We start from the raw sequence: 26,183 nt of genomic DNA on the forward strand, positions 1-26,183 counted from the left end.
CTGAAAGGTGACACGGCACCTCTGTGTGTGGGCTGATAGGGAAATATTGTATACGGATATATGGTTACATATGCGTGTAAAAGCCAGGTTGCAGGAGGAAGTGTGTATAATACACTATCATGTTTGTGATAGATAGATGATAGGTAGATAGATAGATGACAGACAGATAGATAGATAGATAGATAGATAGTGCATAGAAGCCATACAATATCTTTTTAAGGATAATAATACTGGTAATAATAGCAGCTGCCTCAGCGAAGGTGAGCTGACCGGGTGACTGGGGAGAGAGGACAGAAAAGGCAGAGATAGTTATCCTTCATTGCATAGCCTTTCGATTTTGCTCTGCATGCATACATTTCTTATTTTAAAAGTCAATAGCGATAATATAAATGATAAAATTCAAGGCAGAACCCAGTCTTTTAAAATCTTATATCCAGAGAAATATGTATGAGAGAAAGAGAATAGACAAATCCTTGCTTATTTAAAGATTTATCTATATATTTAGCCAGAGGTTTCACAAGAGAAATAATATATTTCCCCACAACTGATTGGTTCTGGAGGTCCTAAAACTCAAAATACAAGTATGAGAATATAATAAGAAAAAAGGTAATGTTCAAACTGTTATTTTTAGCCATTGAAGTTATATTGCTGTTAAGATACTGCGTTTTGTCCTTTAGTTTATTAATACCCAGACAGTACTTGGTACTTACCTAGTTTCTCTGGAGTTTGAGCATAAAAGACATTTTCTGGCCTTTGCAAACTTAGTTTATTGAAGTAAGTAAAAATAGCATACATGAAAGATTATGTACACATTTTAATGCTCAGTATACTTTAATTGCTAAAGTGGGTGTAGGATAGAGGAGAAAGAGGGGAGATCAGAGAAACCTGGAACTATGAGGCCAGAGTTCACAGAATCTGTGGGCCTTGGGGTGTTCTTTGAAGAATTTGTAAATGTGCAATTAGAGGGGAAAGGAAACAACGGGTCACATAGGAGAATCAGAATGTTGTAGGAGAGTCAGGGCTCAGGAATGAGCATTGTAAGGAAGCACTTCTACCAGGGTAGGGGTTGGGGATGGGGGATATTGATATTAGTTTGTAGGGGAACCGTAGGTATGAAAGAGGCCTTTGGTTTGATGTGATAATAAATAGGAAGCTGCTCTTAAAAATTCAAAATATTCTAATTTTTGCTAACATTTATTTTGAATCTTTAGTGTCAAAATGCTCTTTTCTTACCTAATGATTTTATTATTCATTTATTATTCGGCCATAAAAAGAATGAAATCTTACCATTTGTGACAGCATAGATGGAGGTGGCAAACACAGGACCCGCGGGCCGAATCCGATCCTCCACCTTGTTTCTACCCAGCGGCAGCTCCTTGCCCCTAGTTAAGGAGTAGTTGCACTTGTATAGTCCTAAAATTACATTCAGCCCTTTGAAGGCAACCTCAAGGCTGATGTGGCCCCTGGTGAAAATGAGGTTGACACCCCTGTGCCATAGCTGGATCTAGAGGGTATTGTGCTCACTGAAAAGAGTCAGTTAGAAAGACAAATACCCTATAATTTCACATATAAGTGGAAGCAAATGAACAAAAATAAGTGAACAAACAAATCTGAAACAGACTTTCGGACACAGAGAGCAGACTAGCAGTTGCCCGGGGGGAGGGTTGTAGAGGGACTTGGAGAGAGAGGTGAAGGGTCTAAGGAGCACAGATACAACATATCCACAGGGAAGTAAGTAAAACGTGGGAAATGTAGTCAATAATATTGTGATAACTATGCATGGTTCCACTTGGGGTACTGGAAATAATCTAGGGGAACACCATGTAAAGTATGTGATTGTCCAACCACTGAGCTGTACCCCTGAAACCAGCACACACAGACACACCCATGCCCTGAAGGGGATTGGAGGGCGTGTGCACCTCCTCTCCTGTGCACTGCATCACGTCAACCAAACCAGGCGGACCATTAGTCTCACGCAGTTTGAAATTATCCCATAATGTTTAGTATCCCTTTGGTTCCAAGATCTATTTTCTCTAGGAAAAGCAAAGGGATCCACTTATTATGCACACTCAATAGTGCTTATATCCAAAACCTTCAATCATTTTCCTTCTTCTTCTAAGTAATTTTCATATATTTACTGTCTTATGTGTGGAATATATAAAAACATATTTATTATCTGGCAGGTATTTAAACTTATGTTCATGGAATTTTAACATTAAAAATATAAAATCATCTGTGTATTCATGGAGATAGGTAATGAAAATTCTTTGGCTTAAATAAAATCGGTTTATTTTTAAAATTTAAAAAATTTAAATTTATTTTTATTTTTAAAATATATTTATTGACTTAAAAAACACTTTACAGAAGTTCTTTTAGGTTATATAACCAAATGACAAAGTAATGACAATTAAATGAACATACTAAGATATAGTATTCCTTTCGGTTGAATTTGAAGCCCAGAATCTTATTCATGAGTAAAATGATTACAATGATTATTTGGGTAAAGTATTATCTCAGCAATCTGTTGTTTAAGAGCTGTTGATATTTTAGTAAACATGTTGAATGAAGGGTCTTCTATTACATTTACGTACTATTCTCCTCAACATCGCACTGGAAGAGTGACCTAAAGTGACCAGTGTACCTGTGCTTGTCCCTCACCCTCCACGTGTTCTGGACAGCCTCCCCTAACACAAAGACACGCCCTCACTCCCTTGTGACAAAGGGGCAGATGGTGGCTCTCAGGAATCAGAGTTTAGCTGAACGCTATGAAAGCATATATACTTAAGTGTGACTGATACTGGATTTGTATAAAGACTGTGAATTATAAACTTGCTTGAAGATCCTAAAGTTTTTTTCTCTGGAAAGGTTGCATTGAGAAGCCATGAGTCATTTAAATGTCACTAAAAGAATAACACACCCACTGCCGTGGCCTTTAGAAAACATCACGTCAGAAAAATGTAAACACGATAGGGTTTTTCTTTTCTTTTGCTGTGATTCAACTCAGTAAACTTTACTGGTTGCCTCATGGCTGCATATCCTTGAAGAAATTAATCAGATAATGAATGACAAGTTGCAGATAAAGTAAAGACATGATAGAATACCAAAATGAAGGCCAGAGTGATTATTGTAACATTATGAATAATCACTATGATTTTTTTGTGTTCAAGCATTTTATTCTTATCGACATCTAGGTTTAAAATCGGAAAAGTTCAGTTCTCTAATATTTATTTAATTTTACAATTTCACAGCTTTCCAAATCCAAGTTGGTAGTTACTGCAGGCAAAAGACATTGGGAAAATATCACACTTTTTAACAGTACTGCCAGCATCTTCAGAAATTTTCCTGAGCTTTAAGGGAAAAGGATACCTTCTCAAAGAAAAGTTACAGAGTTCGACAAGCACGGGAAACTTAATTCAAGACTATTGCACCTAATAGAGGAGACGACTGAAGTCAACTCTGCTGAGACAAAAGGCAGGAGGGGTTTCAGCAGCTGGGGTGAGCTTGTAGAACAGTGCTGAGGGGGTTGGGGGGTCGGCGGGCATGAGTGGGCCACCTGTGTTTGCTAATTGGCCCTTAGGGATGTTTGCAGCCATCCTCCCACAGAGCCTTGGCAATAGGGCCTTATGGCTCCCGGGTCCTTGAGCAAGACATTCCTGGCTTGTAAAACTGGCAAGAGGATGGACGAAGATTTATATCTCAAAGGGGCAAAGAAGGAACTTACAATTGCCAGTTTTCTAAAGTAAGTACTCAAAGGAAAGGCAGGTCAGGGCTCAGGGTCAGGAGGAAGCCTTTGTAAAGTTTAGTTAGACTGAAGGGAATGACAGGCTGTCGTAGGGACTCTTCACTTATTAAGGTATAACAAAGACTGGTACATTGACAATATTTGACCATTTTGACCTACAAAAACAATGGTTTGAGCCGAGATCCTGGCTTCAAACTTCTGTGCATGTTGTATCTGCATTCCGTAGAAGCGAACAAATTGGGCATTATGCTGTTTAATTGTACTCTTCTTAACTCTAAAATGAACATGTTAAGGGTTTGTTATGTATTTACATATATATAATGTATATATGTGCGAAATTGTCTTTATTCATGTGTTTACAAAACAAAGATTAAAAATTAAAATTGGAGGGAAAGGGGGGAGGTTAGTATAAAAAAGCAAACCTCAAAGGCCTTGAAGAGTTCTTAAAGAAATGGTACACATTGGCTTCAGAGTTTACCCCTAAGTTAATACAAGGAAAGAAGCATAAATTGCAATAATGCCCCCACACCCCCAGGGTTAAGGCAAATCAGAAATTTAGGATAATAGTTTTGCTGGTGTTGAAACCTGACACACTTTTCCTTTGAGTGCTCATAAAAACAGCATTTTTGTGTTGGCAAATATTCCTCTAAATAGCTGCTTTCACATCCCCGGCTTTTGCTTGTTTATTATTTTCTTCAGTGATGTTCCCCAATGCAAACTCTTGGCAAAACCCCAAAGTATAATTCAGTAAAAGTAATTTCGTTAGGTATTAAAATAATGACATCCAGCTACACAGTCCCTAAAAATAGGATTAAGAATATCTAGAAGAATTGCATCAGACAATATTACATACTTATTTTTTCTTTTTTTGCTAACTGAATCCTTGATAAGAATAGGGTAATACAGATTTTGAAAGTGTGAAATTACCGGTTTGGGGAGCAGAATTTGGAGTTCCACATGTAAATCCAGATGCCTTAAATTAACCAAGGTCAAGATGGATTTGAAAGCCTCTTTTGGAATACAAAGACACAATTTAAAATATGGACCTTATAGCTGCTTACTCCATTATCATTCAGGGTCCACTGAAATGAGAATCCACTGGAATTAAGGATTTTTCTCTGTTCCCCGATAGCTACTCACGTGCATGGTACATACAGAACAGTTTTTAGATCGTAGCTTATTTTGTCTATTTTTTTCCTGATGGCATTTATGTTAGTGAATCCTTTATATGCGAAGACTATTATTTCATTAATCTTTGTGTCCTTAGTACATAATTAGAGCCTGGTAAATAGTAGGGCACAAAACATAAGTTGTTGACCTATGAATGATTTAGGAAAACTGAAGATGTTTAATATTTAAATTTATACACAAATATGTAAAATTACCAATGATAGAGTCATTCTACCTCCCCTTTACCCCATGTTTGCCACTTTGCAGTAGGTACAGAATCATAAAGTATTGGGGGTAAAGGTGAATTTAAGTGAATTCCAGTAGAGGGGGTAAATACCTACTCTCCAACATGAAGGCAGACAAGGCTAGTTTTCTTCCAACACCCACTTTCACCCCCTTCCTTTCTGTTAAGCACCTTTGTTTGTAGTTGACCCTCTGGCTGCCCAGAATAATGGCTGCATTTCCCAGTCTCCCTTAGAATAAGAATGGCTAAGTGACTCTGGCCAGAGACATGCAAGTGGAAGTGTCGTGTGTGTGTGTACGTTCTGGGCAGCATCCTGCTTTCTCTCTTCTTTCTGCTGAGTGGAACACAGCAGACACTTGCTGGAGCTCAGCGGCCACTGGGACATGAAGGGGAACCACGTGAGATACCAAGAAAGGAGCCTCCATATCCGCCACAGACTGAAGGCTCAAATTTTATTTATATGAGAGAGAAATAGACTGTTTTTTGTAATTCATTTTGATTTAAAATTTTTTTTTTCTCTTGAAACTTGTAGCCAAACTGAAAGGCAGTAGTTTGGGGCATATTTTCTTTAGCAATCCTTCCCAAACCCCTAAGGCTGGGCTGGAAGCTCCTCTTCTGTGCTTCCGTGTACTCTGTGTAAACCTTTATTTGAACATTTTACCGTATTGTTTTGCAGTTGTCCTTTTTACATAAAGCACTCTCTGAGGGCAGGAACGGTGTTTCAGTCATGTTTCATTCATTCATCTTTACCCATGAGCTATACCTGGGATAGTGTACATGTGCAAAGTATATGCTCAACAAATGCTCAGCTGAGCAGGACAGGATTAATGCACCAAACTAATTAAGGTGCCTAACATACTAGCAGGGAACTAATTACACCCTCAGAAAATTTCAGTTCAGGATCATAGGAACCTGTACACAGTAAGTACTTCAAAAAAAAATGTGGGCAATATCTGTTGTATTTATAAATACACACGGCTTACCTCCCTCATGTTACTCAGCATAAATTTTTACTCAGTTACAGTGAATGAGTTTCTGTTAAACTTTGGGCATGATGACAGTTTGTGCCAAGAACTCCTTTCATAGTGTCTGCTGTGGGTAATCGAGATGGGGTGCCTCTAAAAACGTATGCTTTCCTTGAATGAACAAGGAATTGTCGACTTGAGGGAATAAACATTTTAATGACCTTTCAATTGAATTTCAAGATAAAACTATAAGCTCATCATAAGCTTGGTTTCATTTTATCTTTGGCTTATGACTTATCTTGTACTTTAAGGAAAAAATAATATTCTCTTTGGTGTGTCTTATGACACGAGAAACTATTGACTGGATGATATAAATCTGTGAAAAGTCACATAGACCGGGCACTATAGGTATTCCTCTCTTCCTCTTCTTTACAGGTCTTCTCGAACTGTGACTGACTAAGTGGTTTGCGCATCCTTCCAGCAGCCAAGCTAAAGTCCCCAGTTGTCTTGTCTACTTGACCTACCCTTCCATTCTGGACTCAAGAGAAGCCTGCTCCACGAGACTGCTCCCTCCATTGCTGCAATGTCTGTATCTAATTTATCATGGTAAGTGGCTCACTTTCCAACCTTAATTGCAAACACTTGTATATCATGACACAATAGTTTATAAGTTGTACTGTGCAAACTTGAAAAATCCAGTTAACAGAGATTGTCGTCCCTTGTTCGGCTAAGGAAAGCAACTTAGCATTAAAAGGTTGACACTTTCAGCACTCTGGTATCTGGGGACTCTGGAATGGTTCAAGCCTCCCACTGCTTTCCAGTGACATCCAAAGCCTTTCTTTTCAGCACACCCTGTGGGAAAGAGGAGTAGGAATAAAATAGCCTTGCAGTGTTCCTGTCTACTCAGGGCTAGCAAGCTGGAACATGGCTCTGGGGGTGGGATAGGCACTGTTTCAATAACACTTTTCCTCAGAATTCTTATTTCTGAACTGGATAGAACTCAAACATTGAAGAGGAAATTTCCTTATAGATTTATATCTCGAAAGAACTGGCATTCTGGGTAATCATTTACTTATGGTTTGTGTCTTAAAGCTGTTTATAATTTTAAAAAGTATAAAGACAATTTTCTAGCAAAAATAACTTATGGCAATGAAGAGTAATGCTAGCAGGGATGAATTTGAAACATTTTGTTGAACTTTGTTTTTTTTTAATATATAAATATCTGAGTATGTGAAATGTAAATTCACCCTATTGAACATGTGAACCAGAAGAAGAAGGAGAGGGAGTGGGAGAGAGAGATGAAAACATAGATATGATTGTCATATCTCACTGTAGGGTGTGGTTGGCTTGGTTCACAGGCTGTCCCTGGAGCCTGTCCTTGGTGTATGTATTCCTCACGTAATAGTGTCCCTGATGTGATATCATGGTTTGATTAAGGGTCGTCCCTAACACTGTGAGCTCCACGAAGAGAGAGATTGTATGTTGTGACTCCAACCCATTTGCCCAGCACAGCATCTGCAATTTAGTAGGTGTTCTTTAAATTTGTGCATTGTAAATCTGTAACAAAAAATGCGAGGCAGGTAATTCACTGGTAAATTAGTGTTTTTATTCTAAAGTAAAATTTAAAGTGGTGGGGATATCTTACAGAATTCACATATGTGAAGTTTGTTACAATTCTTGTCAAAGGCTCAAATTTTAAAGAAAAATTCTTAGATATTTTCATTCAACAGTACCCTCAATTCTGGCTAATGTTCCACGTTAGATTTCTATACAGGGAGATTTTTATTTGTTTTACAATGCCACACTGTCATGGAACTGGAACCAAACGCAGGTCCAGCTGCCTGTCACAACGAAAACCAATACTTAAGAGGCAGGTGGTGGTATAAAGGAAAGTGGTTTGTTTTCAGGTGCTGGCCACCTGGAAGATGGGGGACTCATGTCACAAAGCCCATCTCCACCTCTCAGTAGAGGCAGAGGTTTTTGTAAGGAAGGAGAGGGGAACTCAACAAAAAGATCAAAGGAATGGGGTTAAAAAGTTCTCTCTGTGCAGACAAATACAGCCCATTCCAATGAGGCAGGTGCTGGTCCGGTGTGCATCATCCTGGGTTAGTCATCCTGGCTCCACGTCATCCGGGCTCCACAGCTGAAGGTCAGCAAATCTCCCAGAGCAGGGATGCCTGAAGGTCAGAGTCTGTATCTTTCAAAGTTAATTCCTAGGATTCTTATGCAAGCATGCTGTTCATCTACAAGCTACATATTCGTCAGAGTCAGCACTTGCAGAAACAATGTGAAAAGAATGGTGAGGTGGGTTACGATTTCCCACTGTTACAGTTGTCCACTGTTACACAGCTGTGGGAGGGCTGGCATCTTTATCCCCCCTCTTAGCACTTGTGATCCCCACATGCTGGCAAAGAACCTAGGAAGGAGATCTAAGATATGCAAAACAAATGGCTGATTTATTTCACTTATACACAGTTGAAAAACCATTAACCTTCTTTTTCACATTAACCTTTGTAATTTTTCTATATTTCCTGACATCTGAAGTCTATATTTAGGAAAACATCATACTATACACTTGTGAATAGAAGTGAATGGTAACTCATCAATTCTCTGTGGGAATTGTTCACAGAGCTACATTAATTTCGTGAAATTACTACAGCTCAGAGTCTGGCTCTCTGTTCTGAAATCCAGAAACTCAGCTATGAAAATATTGACATGGGAAAAGAAGTTGGGTTGACAGATTATGAATTTAAAATAAGATACGCAACTTAAACATGCTCAGGACACTTGACTTGGCCTGACCAGTGTCGTCTGTTAACTGTTGGGAATCCAAGAAGTTTGGCTGACGTTGCATCATCACAGCAAGGAAAGGTATCTGCTTTCCATGTCCAGAGGCGTCGGGACAGAATGTGCCTGGTGGGATACATCTGTCAGTAGGGATGCACGTGCCTAACACCCCTGCCTGCTTCTCAGGGCAGCTTCTTCACAGCCTGGAGTTAGAGGAACACTGTCCATGTTGTCTCTCATTCTCTGGAGTTTCACTTCTGCCAGACTCTCCTTGGCTTGGCGTCCTCATTCATATTAGCCCTGCGTTTATAGTCCAAACCTACTTCAGTCTGTGGCCAGTTCGGTCTGCCCACCGTGATGTGGTGCATACCTGACCATATGCACGTGTTGATTTTAAAATTCAATGCTGAGCTCTTAGGAAGGGACTGGTGCCTGAGTGTGATTCCCAGATCAACCTAGGAATTTAGAAAGCATAGGCTAAGATACATTTATATCGACAGTTACCAGGGAACACACCCAGCTTTTAAATATCCAGCAGAAGAAATTTATCTTTGTACATAGTAAAATAACAACGTTCTTGCCCTCATAGTTATGTGTATGGCCTGCGGAAGAAATATAAAGTAATTTGGCCCTTTGATGGAAGTCTCAAAAAGAAAACGAATCTCCGAGACTTCCAAGTTTCTAGGAACTGTATTGTCAGTCAGGTATGGAGGGTGGTGGGAATGGCTTACAAGAGTGGGTGCCAAACCACAGATGTTTTCACGAATCTTCCTGCTGAGTAAATATTCACCAGAGGGAGACGGTGACTGAGCTGATGCTGGTTGAGACGGAGATAAAGGGATGTAGAGAATCTGTTGCAGGCATCCATGAGCAGGCGACGGGTCCAGGCTGTGGTGTGAGAGACAGAAAAGTTGCTGGTGGCAGAGATAATTTACCAGAGACAGGAAGAGGCACAGAGACTTGGAAAAGGGCCCTGTGCCCACAGCGCAGAGAGGGAAACGGCGTGATGCCAGGGGTGCTTGAAAGGACTTTAAGTGCTTCCTTCTCCGACAATTGTCCTCAGTCTCTCCTTGTAAAAATACTTTTAAGATATGTATCTCATATATATCTTTAAAAAATATGTTCATACATTATATATAACATATGTAACATTGAAAACATATATTTACAATGTGCAAGCTAAGCTAATATTATCAAGTGAACACGTACTTGGCATTTACCACATACCAGGCACCTTTTTAGACACGAGCTGATATTTACCCACATCCTCCTCACAACAACCTCATCAGGAATGAGGTGTGATTATTTGCATCATTTGCATTATCTCCACAAATGGGAAAGTGAAGCATCGCCAGCTGAGGGGGCTGCCCAATGTGACACAGCCACAAAATAGCCGAGCTAGGAGAGGAACGCAGGCAGCCAGGTGGTGCTCCTAACCACTGACCTCCCTGTGCAAAACAAGAAGAGTGCTCGTCAATACCGTATCCTTGCTGTGAAGCCAGTGCCCCAGTTTCCGTTTCCAGCTAGAAGGTTTCCCTTAAGGGCCTCCCATGTGGAAGCCCTGGGGCTTCTCCCGGAAGGAAGTGAGTGTATGCGCCTGGGAGCACTGCCTGGCATTGGGACAGTATTGAGGGTGGGGGGTGGGGGCAGGGGAGGAGCCCCCACACTTTTTAGGGCAGTCAAGGAGGTTGTTGCTATCAGAAACTTAGTTGAACTTCTAAAACTATGTAAAGTGAGCTATATACACTACAAAATAGAAATCTTTGTTCCACCGTTATTTTACCAGCTAGAAAGTGTCAGTCAGGCTCTCATTGTGAGAGGAGAGCACAACAGAAGGATATCAGCACTTTGCTACAATTCCACGGGAACGGCCCTCAGTCGCCCATCCCACAGAGACCCTCAGCCGAATCACGTACTTTCTGTTCTCCCGAACCCTTCTGCACCCTCAGCTCCTGTTAGTTCAGTGTTGCTCTCCCCATGTTAACCAGTATTTAGAGCGGCTCAACCAATTTTGCCAAATGCATCTTTTTGACCCCCAGTTGGTTTCCACTGTGATGCCTGCAAACACTTCAGCTTTTGTCCCACCGTATCTTAAAGACTGTATGGCACCTGGCAGAGGTGGAGGTAACTCATCTAGAGCCAGGTATGGGAGAAAGAAGACTCTGGATGAGAGCGAGAAGCCAAAGAGCAAGCAGTAATCTACTGAGCATCTCCACTGCGCCCTGCCCTGTGCTGAGAGCCTGGTGCAGTGTTCATGAAAAGTAACAGCTGCTCGCGTAGGAGCTGGTGTTTTAGCCAGAAAACTAAGTAATCAAATAACTGACTTAATGTGACAAGGAATCTCAAAAGGTTTGGTTTGGGGTGTTTTTTTTAAAATTTTATTCATTTATTTTTAGAGAGGGAAGGGAGGGAGTTGGAGAGAGAGAGCCATCAATGTGCGGTTGCTGGGGGTTATGGCCTGCAACCCAGGAATGTACTCTGGCTGGGAATTGAACCTGGGACACTTTGGTTCCCAGCCCGCGCTCAATCCACTGAGCTACGCCAGCCAGGGCTGGTTTGAGGTGTTCTAAGGGACAAAATAGATATTTGTTTTTCCAGCTTTGGCATAAAATGGCTTATTTTTCTGAAGTGCAAATACATATCTTGTATTTGGTTATAAAAATAAATATGCTAATTATAAGGGTCAAACATTACAGAAAATTATAAAGGAGGAATAAAATATAACATAAATCGTACCATTCAAAGACTACCCTGTTGTAAATGCTAATGTCTATTTCTTTCTACATATGTTCACGCAGTTTTGCAAAAATGGACTCAAACCATGTCTGAAACTTTGACCTCTTCTGGGCCCACTGAACAGTTTCTATGGCCATCGCTGTATTTGATGGCTGTTGACTGACATCATCACATGTAAAGGCTGGGTGACATCGTATAGCAGTAGCGTTATTCACTTCAGCCATCCGGTCACGAAGTGCTATGCCATGCAGGGCCCCTGGCGAGGAGGCCCTGCTTGTTGTGGCTCCCTGGCTTGCAGACATCCGGGCTGTGCAGAAAACTTGTATTTCTGAGTAGGTGTCTCGTCACCTCATCTCTCTTTTTATTTCAGAAAGGACCCATCGTGTATGCCAGCCCTTTCACCAGATTTAGCCCCTCATAAATATTGAAAACGTGCTGATAATTGTCAGAGAAATGTGTACTTAGAGTTGACTGATAAAATTTTATCATATGTCCACAAACTATTCCGTCAAGCACGCCCATAGATTGGGAATAAAACAAAGTATGAATTGTGTTGTAAATTATGGTTGTATAGACTAAATTTAGAAGTGGTAAATGGCCTTTACTGAGCATGCTTATAGTGTAAAATGCTGTTATGGATGTTGGCAAGCTTAATAATGCTCTACCACAAGATGAAAACTAATTTGAATTATATTCTTCATCCAAAAGTAAAAGTGTGTTAGAATCCTAGAGTTGAGAGAGATGCAAATTTAGAAGTATAGATACTTTGCTTTGTTAGATTATTCATATTATTTATAATAGTTTTATATAAGTTCTTCTTTAGTGAATAAATGAAGAGGTGAATCATTCCTTATCATACTTTGGCACCTGGATTTAGTTGAAAAAATAAAAAAAACCGGAGGGACAGAAGCAGCCTATTTATTCTAAGGAGGAAGTAAAATAAGGATTTCTGTTCAAAAGTTACCTTAGCCACTATTCTGCAAATGACTTGCCCTATTTACACTGTTAAAAGGCAGACTGTCAGGGACAGCATTTGCAATGGCAGGGGAAGTAGAGTCTTGAATTATCTCTGTTTTTGGAGGGATCGGAACCCATAGAGGGGAAAAATGTGAATAAAGTAGACATTGCAAGGGGAAGTTTTACCCCGAGTTTTACAGTGAAAGGTGCACATCAGAATTGTCAACAGCCTTTTATTAGAGAAGAAGAAAAAAAGGAAAAGTCTAGATGTAAATATATATCACATGTTTCTAACTGAAATAAAAATAAGACTTTCCAAATGGTAGGAAAGCTTACTTGTCAAGGTTCTGTATTTCTCAGTATGCACGATAAGTCCATGTTGAATGAATGATTAATATATTTTAGGTGCTGGGAAGGGTGGGTTTGAGAGCCTAAAACAGTGTGGCTGTTCAGCTAGAAAGTCATGGATCCAGAGCACAGATGATGAGTAAGTTGATTTAGAGAACAAACAGGGGGCAAATAAGCTAGGAGAGGCAGACGGAAGAATAATACGGCCGAAATGAAAGCTCAAGAGAAATAAAAATCTGTCCCTAAAATTATATAACACTTTAAGTTACAGTGTGGTGATTTGGATGCAAGTCAAGTTACTGAATTCTGAAAATTTCCAATATGTGTTTCTATTCATAGTATGCCTTTTCCAATAGAAACCACGTCATTATTAACATCATTAATGCTATTTTGATTTGGGCTGGACACTTTAAGTAACCACATTATGTTTTTAGAATCCCTGGCCATTTTTGGCTTTGAGCTATATGCCTTTATAAATAGCTTTTTAAAAATAAAACCTTTGTAAGAAACATCTCAGATATTTATTTTTCTCCATATCTCTACCTCAAATTGTTTCTCCTTAAATAATGAAATAATTGCTAAAACGAATATTTTACTTTTGTTCTTAAGTACTTGTGCCAGCTAGACATGAATCACATTTTGAAGAAAACTGTTTGGTGAGTTTTGATCCGCTTAGAGGAGGTTGCTTTCTTGTGAAGTTAATGAATCCGAGGTCACAAGTTCTGTTCCCAGAGGGAACAATTAGTTTCACTCTCTTTCATAGCAGAAGCCTACACCCATGCCCTTGACCAGCCCTTCATCCCAGCCTCACCATTGGTTAAAAGCCTTTAGAAACAGTTGATTGAAACATTTGATTGATGATTGCCAATTCACAGCCAGTATTGGGAAAAATATAAACAAGTGACTTGAGGGATTTCCATGTATCAGCTTCCTTCTGAAAAGCATCCAGGACTATAAATGTTTTGAAATATGTCTTTTCATCATTCTCAGAGAAATCATAATTTACTCTCTTGTGAAAGAGCTACAGTGAATTATCACAGCAATATTTCTTTAGACTGTCGAAGCTTTAACATAAAATTGGATTGTCCATCCCAAACTTAAGGCAACAGTAACTATGCACCGGCCCTTTTTGGACTTGAGCAATTAAGATAAATACCAGTGAATGATCTATGGAATCATTTCAGTTTTTCAAATAGTTATGTAAGCTAAGGTTTGTTATTTTCAGCATGATCAAAATTAAATTGTGAAATCAAACATTTTTTGCCACTGGTGTCTAAAATTTCAATGGTGTACTGTTTTGGTATATATCCCCAGTTGTATTTTTGTGTTTGTTTATTGGACTTTGTTTTTTTTTTAACTTGTTTTTAAGATTGTGAAAAGAGTTCACCTTGATTTTATTTATTTATTTACTTATTTACAGGATTTGAGGAAGATTTTTTTTATCTTATTTATTATTTTTAGAGAGGGAAGGGAGGGAGAAAGAGAGAGAGAAACATCAATGTGTGGTTGCTGGGGGCCGTGGCTTGCAACCCAGGCATGTGCCCTGACTGGGAATGGAACCTGCAATGCTTTGGTTCGCAGCCCGCACTCAATCCACTGAGCTACGCCAGCCAGGGCAAGTTCACCTTGATTTTAAAGCTATTTTGTTTGAGAAAACAAAAAGCACTTTTTAACCCATTTGGATGCTCGCTAAGCAAGTTAGGTGCATTCATTTATATCTGATTTTATGTCCCTTTTTAAAGAATTGGTTTGTTATTGTGAGTTTTATAGGAATTTAACTATAATTCTTGCACAAAGAGATGAATTAGTATAGTTTAATTGTATGTAGACTGGCACTACATTTTAATGTAAATTAGAAGATATTTTCTTAGGTTTATATTCACCCATCTCTTCATTCAACAAAATGTTTGAGTGTGTACAATGTGCAATTTTTGAGGTTGTGGATAGAATGATGAATGAAACAGAAGTTTCTGTTTTTTAAATACTACTAGACAGTGATGTGAAGAATAATGGAGCAGAGTGAAAAGAGTGATGGGGTGAGGACTTGGCCCGGAAAAGCCTGTTGGACAAGGTGATATTTAAGCAGAGAGGGAAATGAGCTTTACCACTCGTAGGAAACGTTGCAGGCAGAAAAATGGGAAGGACCGAGGCCCTGAGGCTGAAAGGTACCCGTGCGTCTGAAGACCCAGGAAGGAAGCCAGTTTGGTAGAAAGAGCCAGCAGAGGGGAGGGTCCCCGGAACTGAGCTTGGAGAGGTGGCAGTGGGCCGTGAAGGTCCTGAGAACCACTGGATTATATTTTAAATGTGATTGAAAACTTTCTCCTCACTTATTAGGTTACAGATGAATGTTTACATTAAATATAAATTTAGTATAAATTTAGTTATGTTAAGTGAAATAATCCAGTCACAAAAAGACAAACACTGCATGACTCCAGTTACGAGAGGTATCCAAAGTAGGCAAACCCGGGGAAACGGAAAGTGTTGGATGGGGAAAGGAAGTCTCAGTTTGGCAAGATTAGAAAGTTCTAGGGATTTGTTGCAGAACAATGTGCATACAGTTAACACTGCTGTTGTACTCTTAAAACTAGTTAAGGTGGTCAGTATTATTATGGGTTTTTTTACCACAATTTTAAAAAATCTTTGGAGTTAACAAAATTGAAAAAAAAATGGACAAAAGATCTGAATGGCCATATCATCAAAGGGGAAAATGAATAAGTATAAATATAGCAAAATTCAGTGAGAGTCTTGATCTAATTTCTCTCTGATGTTCAAATTTTGTGAAAACAATTTATATTATTAATATAAATACTCAGCAGATATGATTGATAAGATGTAATAATGAAAGAAAAAAGAGGTTAGTGTAAAACCTTTTTCACAAATATAGCTTGTGTCTCATTATCATTCATTTAAAAAGATTCCACAAATCTGATACATATGAATAATTAAGTACATAATATAAAAGAGATTTCATCCATAAAAGCATTCTATCTTACTTTTACAGTCCTTAATGAATGATTTTGTAAATTGTGGAAATTAAGAATAGGTTATCAATTGTTTAGCTTAAGTTTTACATTTATTTTTAAATCTTTTTCTCCTACCCCATAAACTTTAAGATTATTTTAAACATATAAACACAAAGGTACATTCAGCAAAGAAGTGTCTAGTCTGTACTGGTTGTTTAATGTATGTGTGGTTTTAGTGAGGAACCAAATGCCATAAAACATCTACCCAAATACTAATGTATATTTTGGAGAGAATGTTGGCATAAAATTACTAGATGTTCTTTCTTAGAAAAAAATTCAGTTCGATTTTAAGATTATGACTATTCTACACTTTTGGTGGTCAAATGTGGTTTCTTTTAGGGTACTGGTTATAGATGGAAATTAGGTTATTTTTCTTTTTTATATTTGTACCTGACAAAATAGAAATCAGAAACTCAATGTTGGTCCCATTCCTCCTCACATGTGTTGTGTGTGTGTGTGTGTGCTTTAATTTAATTAGATCATGAAATCAAAAAGGCTGGAACTTCAGGCATGCTGGGAATTATTTTAAACTACTCCATTCCAAAGTGTTAATTGTCAATAGTATATGATCCAGATCACAGAAAGAAAAAAAATCACTTGTGGATATCTGCCATCTTCATTTGCCATTCTGGACTTGTAGATTCAGCGTATTGAGAAAGCTTGGAAATTACTTTATTGTCTGGAATGGGACCAAATGGTTTTACAAACATGTAACATTCAACCTATTGGATTCTTTCTCACTGGACTTATGCAAGCCGGGGCCTATATAAGGAGGCCTGGCCAGTCCATCTGCCTTCCTGAATGCACGTTTACCATTGATCCAGGAAGTATCTCTCCAGGATTACATATACTTCTTTTCAGCTATTCATTTTAAGTCATATTTAACACTTATGTATTTTTCTTCTCTTTTTAATAATTATATTTTATTTATCAGATAGTGTTAATATTCCCTACTGGTATTTCAGCAAACTTATTTTTTATTATGGACAAAATCAGTTCATTGCTCAATGCTATGTAACTGGGTAACACTACTCCCAAGTAATAAGAAATAAATATCTGTGTATCATAATAACAAGGCTTCGAGCCTTTGAATGTGTTTTGATTCTGCAGAATTTGGAAAGCTGAATGCTCTCACATTCACATTTACAGCGATCACATAATCATATTTGGGGGGTTGAAACTATTAATTATAGATCCCCATTGAACTCAAGTGGAATTTTTTCTTTGACCTAGGTCTGATTAGCTAAAACGGTGCATGATTTTAGCATTTTGGTGCTAAGTATTGAGAACAGCCAGTAAACAGCAGCAGAGACAGAATGATCTCCAACATGAGATGACTTTCTAAAGAGCCAAGTGCCCCGGCCTCCCTCTTTCAGTCGGCGACGCGTGGTGGATTGGTGAGGTTCTGAGATGTCCGCCATCTTTTCTGGCTGCTAAATTTCACGTAGAGGATAATGCTGTTCCAGATGGTTTTCCTGGCTTTTAGCTCACGAGCTTCACGGGCTCCTGCTGTAGCCGAAAATTGGTTTTACTCCAACATTTGACACGCACATTAGGTTAGGTTAACTACTCTTGAGTTTTAGATTTCTGATACAAAGTGCTTTCAGGAATAGGACAGAAAAAAATTGAAATTCAAACTAATTGATGTCGCTGGGTGCCATTTTCATTTAGACATTTTCCCTGAGGTTTTTAGAGTACCACAAAATTGCATTCAGAATTTGCATAGAATGAGGCTCATTGAAATTTTGATGATGTTTTTCAATCCAAAATATTCATTTCAGTGTTTTTTATGGAAAACTAGCTAGATATTTGGGATGACTATAAAGATGATGATAAGAAAAGATTTAAAAAGCATCTATTAATTCAGTTGCCTGGTGAAAACATTCATTATATTTATTACTGCTGGGTTCTCATGAACTGAATAAGAGAGAGTAATTTTCCTGAAGTGAGAATTTGCTTGGTATCCCTCCAGATTTGTTCCCAGTTCAGATTTTAAGCATTTGGAGATTAAAACAGATATATAAAAATACTACATTTGGCAAGTTATAAGTGTGATCGATTGAAGTTACAAATGTCAGCTTTAGCTGTTACGAGGACCTGCACGATGACATGTAGGAAACTGCATCTCCCAGGTGGGATGGATTTGGACAGACTGCTAGGACAGGGGTGAGGTCATCCTGCACATCGCAGGCACCTGGTACTCAGCAGGTACACTGTGCACTCGCGAATGGCTGAATGTTCGCCAGAGCACAGTCTGATCTCCTGCCAGGTGTTGTAATGGAGAGTATATCAAAGGTGGGAAGGTGATGGTTTAAAAAAATCTTTGAGCATTGGAATAGGAGGTGATGGGTTCGGCTGCTGTAAGGTTATTTTATGTCTAATGCATGCAGACATTTGTCACTGGGCACATGAGTCCATTGGATATATTTCCAGCTCTTCATTTGAGCTGTGGCTCACTTGTGCTAAGACAAGAGCTTTCCTGATATTTAAGAAAACAAAATCACTCTGCTCCCATTCTGTGCTCTGTATTTTTAACCTCTACACTTTGGAGAAATTTCTTCAGATTTGCATTCTGTCATCTTCTGCCCTTTCTAACAGTCTCTTAGCCCTCTCTCCTCCTCATAAATTATTGGCTGACATTGATAGATCATTTCCCTAAAATCATAGGACATTTTCTGGAAAAAAGCAGTGAAGTCATATGATCATAAAGTAGGGGTTCATGGACAAGGGCCAGTCAGTGATACAGTATCTTGTTCCAAAAGGAGAAAAATGAAAATAATATTTGTCCAATTTTGCTAATCTTTTTAGTCTGAAATGATGCCCTGCATAATTATTTAGTACTAAAATGGCCTTCCTTTTATGAAATGAAGGTGATAATTATGTCTGTCCCTAATTGATAAAAGCAGAAGTAGATACCCCAAAAGTAGGCTTCCAGTTCTAATTTTCAAATTTATGGTTCTGTAAATCCAAGAGTCTGGGAACTACTGATCTAGTTCAGCTAATTACCCAAATCATGAATCTCATCAACAAAAACCCTAACAAGTGGTAATGTATCCTTTCCTCAAAACTTTTCCCATGAGTTCTCAGCCTTATGGGCTACCCATTATAATTTTGGGCTCTTCTAATTATTACAAGTTTTTACCTACACTGGATCTGAGTCTACCGCTCTATTCACTACTTTATAATTTTACCTAGTACCATGTGTGTTCTGTATAATGTAACATTATCCCTAATGTCTTACAGAGAACACTGATACCGTAGTCAAATTATTTGGGGAAACAATCATTCAAACAGTAAATTATTTAATTTCAGTACTTTAAAAATTCTTTAATTGGTCAATTCATTCAACAAATGTTTTGGAGCACATAACAAAAGGCAGGCAGTGTTCTACATGCTAATCTTTACTAGTGATAGTATATATATGAGAAAGATATGATAACCTGGGTTTCCCAAATTTAGACTGTGGAATTGTTTTTCTGCCTTGTAGTTGATGCTAATTTGGGACTGCACTAAAATTATTAGATAAAAGCTATCTTCCTCCCCTCCTCTCTGTTTCATTAAAGTTTCTCAAACTAAACATGTTAATTCCTTTAATCTGTACTCACTCACGTGATATCCAGTCCCTTCTGCTCAACCTTGAACATGTGTTACTTTGTCTTTGCTGCTGTTGAAACAGCAGGGAACCATGGTAATAACTATGCACAAAACAGCAGGTATCGGTGACCTAGTGCTGCATGGGGGTGTTATCTTGTTATTTTTTTCTGGTTGTATGTATGTATATACAATATGTACATACATATTGCACAATACATACAATAAGATTTCATTTGTGTTTCGTTTTGCCCTGTTTTGTTTCTGCCAGTTTCGTTATGTGGTTGTCTCATATGGGCTGGCACTCCATGATAGGCTTATATCTATATCAAATATCATCTTGTGAGAGTTAGCCTATCGACCTGTCACAATTAAGATCTTTTTTTGAAATTGGTTCATTGGACTTTCAAGGCAAGCTGCCTAAGCTACTGCATTTGAGTTGAGACAGGTTATTGTAGGAATAACTCTGAAGTAATGAAGAGAGGCATGTAAGCCACACAGTAAAGCACACTGTACTGCAGAAACGGCACAAGAAAGGGTCAGGGGGGACTGCGGGACAGCTGTACCACCGGGACTCACAGAGCCGAGAGTGTGGTTCAGGGACTGAAGGCCAATTAAGATACAGTGGTGCCCTCGTGACTGTCATCTGGTTGCCCTCAGGAACAAAACTTTATTGATCTCCTTTCTACTTTTTTGGCATTAATCTGATTCATGGGTGCCCGACTTTCTTCAAGACCTTTGATTCCGCACCTGTTACCCTGCTTAAGTTGCCATATATTTCAAGCTGAAGAATTGGGCCATTCAGCACCCCACTGTTTTAGGCAAAAGCTTTGTCTCAATCATGAACTTCTTCTATAGCAGTTCTTGTCTATCTTTGGTTTGTATAACACCTTTGATTTTTGTGTATAAATTGTGTTTGATCCAATCAGGATAAAGTAATCATAAGTAAGACCGCGAGAAAACTAAACAGGTTAGCATGAAACAATGAATGGTCCTTAAAAGTGTGGTTGGTCCCTGAGTGAGCAGAATCAACATCACCAGAGAAGTTAGAGGCTCTGCCTCAGCCCAGCAGGACCAGAAATTCTGAGGGTGGGATGCAGCAATCTGTATTTTATTGAGCTCCTCTAGTGATTTGATGTATGCATAAGTTCGAGAACAGATGGTATAAAATTGTCTCTCTGAGGTCTAGATTTATAGTGTGATTGCCAAAGATAATGACTTGGGTATAATTGATATGCAGGAACTCTCTGATAATATTTAACAGTTTCAGTTATTTTTTAACCTTCTTTTTTTTGGACAGGAGGGGAACATTGTCAGCATATAAGATCATGCTTCTTTTTCTGTTAGCTGTGGTATCCAAATGATGTAAACTTTGGACCAATTTTTTTTCTGGTATACAAGTTAAAAACAATAATTCTGATTCCTTAAGATTTAAAACATGCAGGACATTCAGGAGGAATATGTGCTGTTGAAGGTCATTCATGCTCATTCTGTTTTTTTTTCTTGTTCACTTACAGTGTCCCAATCACCCCTCCCCATGGCTCTCCCCTGCCCTGTCCAACCCCTGCAGTCCCAAAGTCAATCCCCACTCCATTGTACTTGTCCATGGTCCTTGACTTGCCCCTTCCTATTCTTTCCCCCATTCCCCCATTCCTCTCCCGCTCTGGTCACTGTCAGTTTATTCTTTATTTCCATGTCTCTTTCTTTTTTGCTTATTTGTTTTTGTTGATTAGGTTCCAGTTACAGGTGAGATCATTCTGTTTTTTGTGGCATTTAAAAAACTATGTAACAACTTTAGTGAAATAAAATTCAGATGCCATATAATTCACTTACTTAAAATATACATTTGTAACCTTTAGACTATTCAAAGTTGTTCAGCCATCACCATGATTAATGGAACACTTTCATCATCCACCCAAAATAAAACCTCCTTACTCATTAGCAGTCACTCCCCGCTCCCTCCCTTACCTGACTCCCCCTCAGCAGGAGGCAACCACTGGCTTATTTTTCTGTCTCTATGAATTTTCCTATTTTAGACATTTTATGTAAAAGACACCACATAATATATGATCTTTTGTGTCTGTTTTTTTTTCCATTTAGCATAATGTTTTCACAGAGTTCATTCATGTTGTAGCATGTATCGGTACTTCTTTTCTTTTTAACTTTTTTTATTGTTGTTCAAGTACAGCTGTCTCCATTTTCTCCCACCACTCCCCCCAACACTAGCCATCCCCACTTCCCACCCTCAATCCTACCCCCCTTTGGTTTTGACCTTGTGTCCTTTATACATGTCCCTGAAAACCCTTTCCCCCCTTTCCCCCCATTATTCCCTCCCACCTCCCCTCTGGTTACTGTCAGTTTGTTCTTCATTTCAATGTCTCTGGTTCTATTTTCCTTGCTTGTTTGTTTTGTTGATTAGGTTTCACTTATAGGTGAGATCATACGATATTTGTCTTTTACCACCTTTTCTTTTCATTATTCCAAATCTAGAATAATCCAAATAATTCCAAATCATCCCCAAAATAGTCTATTGGATAAAATTACTCTATTCAAATATAGACTATATTTTAATGTATAAATAGATACACATTTATTTACCCATTCATCAGCTGATAGACACTTAGGTTGTTCCACATTTGACTAGTATAAATAATGCTGCTGTGAACACTCATGTACAAGTTATTGTGAGGACATTATTTTTGTTTATCTTGGGTATATAATTAGGACTGGACTTGCTAGTCATATAGTAACACTGAATTCAATTTCTTGAGGAACTGCCAGCCTATTTTGCAAGGGGGTGACATTATTTCATGTTCGCACTGGCCATGTATGAGTGTCCCCGTTGTTGCTCTGTACCCTTGTCAGCACTTGTTATTCTCTGTCTTCTGAATATACATATCTTAGTGGCTATGAGTAGTATCTCACTGTGGCTTTAATTAGTACTTTCCTAATGCTTTATGATGTTGAACTTAAGCATCTTTTTATATGCTTTTTGGCACTGCTTTGGAGAAATGCTACTGAGATCTTTTGCTGCATTTATTGGAGTTATTTGACTTTTCATTATTGAATCATGAAAGTTCCTTATATGTCCTTGATGCAGGCTCTTATCATATATAGGATTTTATGGTAGTTTTTTGTTAAATGATTGAAGGACTAGATATGATTTCTGTATAGAGAAAAAAAGATTAATGAGAGATTTTTAAAGAGTGAATTTTTTTTTTAATGAAACAGTAGCAACGGTCGCTGCTATGATAATTACACATCAATTCAGCTTTTATACAGGATCCTTAATTGGAGAATTTTGCTTCAAATTTGTTGAGGAGAAGACCAATGAAGAATTTTAAAGAAAAAAGAGAGTTTCCATAAAGAGTGGATTGCTAAAAAACAAAGAGTTCAAAAAGAATCAGAACTAAATAGAAGCTATTAAGTGTGGAAATCAGGATCCTGGTTACCGGTGACACAGGGGAACAATTTCTCTGGAAAGATGGGGTAAGAATCATAACGCACTCAGCTTGCAAGTGAGGGGGAGGGATAGAAATGGAGTCATACAGGTTTCCCTTTAATAAATGGAGATAAGGGTGAGTAGGAGAAAGGCTCATCAGGGGGTGGAAGCAGGATCAAGGAGGGAGCTCTTTAGATTGGAAAGATTTGAGTCCGCTTGAGGCAATGGAAAGGAAGTTTTATGTACAGTCAGCTCCACATAAAAGAGAGGCTGAGTGAGGGCAAACTCTCAGTGAGGTAGGCAGGGCAGAGTAGAGGACACAGGGGGATCAATTCCCTGACGGCTGTCCCGCCTCCTCTCTAGCTCCCCGTCCTTTCTCGGGTGGGACCCGAACAGCCAGGACATGTCTGCTCTTCACCTCGGGCCTGCCAATCTCGTCCCCCTCATAATATACTCATCCGAAGTTTCTATCAAATCATCAGGGTCGATATATTTATGAAGAAATATTCCTTCTCATAGACCATTCTGTATTGTTTTTACAGTGACTTTCTGTTCGAGGAAAGCTTATAATTCAAAAATGTACCTGATGTCCCTTACAATTCAATATTTTGATGGTCCAGATATACCTCTGTATATACAATTCCAGGTGGTATATAGAGTACTAATTTTAATCTCTTAGCTGAACCAAATTAATAAACAATAATCTAAATATGTTTAAATGTTAGATTCTTTTTTTTAAAGTTTAACATTTTTTTAAAGATTTTATTTATTTATTTTTAGAGAGGGAAAGGAGGGAGATGAGAGAGAGAGAGAGAAACATCAATGTGCGGTTGCTGGGGTTCTGGCCTGCAACCCAGGAATGTACCCTGGCTGGGAATCGAACCTGGGACACTTTGGCTCCCAGCCCGCACTCAATCCACTGAGCTACGCCAGCCAGGGCTAGATTCTTAATAAACAATAATTTAAACATAGCTTCTAAATAATGAGCTTTCCTCGGACGATTTTCCCTTTGTTTGGATGGTTTGTATATGAAGTTTTCCTGTATTATCAATAATTGGAGAATAAATGTATATAGAAATCAGACTTTTAATTCACCAAAAGTCAGGACACCCATTTCTAAGTCCTGCCTGTGAAATAATTAGCCCTGTGTTCCTTCCTGGTCAAATCCCATTTTCACTTTGTTTCTTCATGATAAAATAACAAGATCAAAATAAAATTGTAAGTCCCTCGCAGCTTTGTTAATTTGTGAGTCTTTACAAGAATTTAGAGCTGCATTTTCTCCTTGTTTACTAACCCAGATCCCCAAATCTAAAAAAAAAAAAAAGTACAGCATTCTGATTTAAAGGTATAAAATACCATAATGTCTTATTTTCTCATTGCTCATTTCTTTAGTTGATTACAGATCCTTCAAACAGAAATCCTAATACTGTTTCCTTCCTGTCCTTGAATCCCTTTATGTGTAACTGTAACGTTGACCCAGAGTTGCCGGCCAGTCTGACCCCGGATCAGGCCTCCTGAATGGCATTAAAGCACATGCTCAGACCTCAGCCTCCTCCTCCATGTGAACCCTGATTCTGATTACAGCACTTTCTGCCACAGCCCAGCAGCCCTTCCAGGGGGTCCCAGCAATCGCTGTTGTCTTGTGTACTCCAGATTCTCCTCTCCAGGTCTGTGAACCACAGCGAGATGGGTTCTGTTTGTGTTTTGGTTGTGTATGGGATTAGGAAGACTGTAGTAGCAGCACTTTCCATGCTGAACTCTGTAGTATAATCCCCACAAATTAAGCTGGGTGATCACTACTTCATTCGTGAGGAAACTAAGCCACCTTCAGGTTCAACGACTTACCCAAGTAAGTGGAGGGAAATGGTCTGAAACTCTGATAGCTAACATCCAAAGTTTTCCCTCTTAGCTACTCTATTTTTTGTGTGTCTAGAGTAACTCCGGGGAGGAAGAATACTGGGCTTACCTGGATGGAAGAACTTTAATGCTCTTTTCACTTTATTTTGTTTGATTCTCAGACATCTCAAAGGATGGGGAGTAGGGAGACTTGAAGAACATGAGAAAGGGAAATTCGATAATCATATTTCTGAAAAGCATGTTCATTTCACTTCAAGGTGTCTACTTAATGGAAATTATATTTCCCATTATTAATAATAAATTATGAAAAGTCGTTATCCTTTGGATTGCCTGTGTAATGAGGTAAGAACACTGTTGATCAGTATTTTAATTAGGTTATAGCATGAAAGTTATTCTTGAATTTATGTAAATGTTTCATACATTTTACATAGGTAACATCATTTGCTTCTGTACATCTAATTTATTTTCAGTATCTGCAGTAAGCCATGCTGTATTAGTTTGGAAATGTATTATTGATGACATATGTTGCATCCTCTCGGCAGCTACAAGATTGCATTAACGTGAAGCCTTGGTTGTAAACCAGATGTGTGCCTTGTCACTGCATGATTTGAAAGACTGCATTATGAAGAAATTGATGCAATACTCACAGGTATATCAGGATTATCTTGCACATCATCAGTAAAAACAAAGAGGGCCAGCCACTTATTTACTATACAGAGGTTACTAGTTAACCATGTACTGAATGCGCACTTGGGGCCAAAAGATAAGTAGACGATCAAGACTGGAACTTGGGCTTCATACAGCTAATAGTCTGATGGAGGACACAGACAGATAACTGGATTCTCAGTACCGTGGGGATCATCTTTATTAGGTTTATCCTATTTTCCTCAAGGATCTGAACCCATAAATCACACAAGCCCAGTCAAAGCTGTCCATAAGCAGACTTATTTTATGATGTAGCATTTAGAATAAAAAAATCACCCACAAAACTAGAGAATGAGCCCTGACTGGTGTGGCTCAGTTGGTTGGGCGTTGTTCCACAAAGTGGAAGATCGCTGGCTCCACTCTCAGTCAGGGCACATGCCTGGGTGGCGGGTTCAGTCCAGGTCAGGGCACGTATGAGAGACGATGGTAGGTGTTTCTCTCTCACATCGATGTTTCTCTCCTTCTCTTCCTATCTCCCTTCCCCTCTCTTTAAAAATCAATAAATAAAATCTTAAAAAGAACTATAGACTGACAGATACTTGGCATAACAGAAGCCCCAGAAGAAAAGACCTAGGGATCTTATTTGTCCATAAAGTCAGTGTAAACCAGTAGTGTG

At 38.7% G+C, this 26,183-nt stretch overlaps 1 protein-coding gene and 1 long non-coding RNA gene across 3 annotated transcripts in view; both read left to right on the plus strand.

The window, feature by feature from the left end:
• Window positions 1–26,183, plus strand: part of OXR1 (oxidation resistance 1) — a 376,616-nt gene that overhangs the window by 68,783 nt on the left and 281,650 nt on the right. For both annotated transcript variants that reach the window (XM_028534085.2, XM_028534087.2), the window contains exon 2: window positions 6,557–6,727. In XM_028534085.2, the coding sequence (XP_028389886.1) occupies window positions 6,705–6,727 (23 nt within the window). In that variant the 5' untranslated portion in view covers window positions 6,557–6,704. The remainder of the gene's footprint in view (window positions 1–6,556; window positions 6,728–26,183) is intronic.
• Window positions 10,871–12,673, plus strand: LOC118501764. The gene is made up of 2 exons (XR_004904420.1): window positions 10,871–11,269; window positions 11,470–12,673. It is a non-coding gene; the product is annotated as an uncharacterized LOC118501764 (long non-coding RNA).

This window comes from Phyllostomus discolor, chromosome 7 (genome assembly GCF_004126475.2).
Source record: "Phyllostomus discolor isolate MPI-MPIP mPhyDis1 chromosome 7, mPhyDis1.pri.v3, whole genome shotgun sequence".
NCBI lineage: Eukaryota > Metazoa > Chordata > Mammalia > Chiroptera > Phyllostomidae > Phyllostomus > Phyllostomus discolor.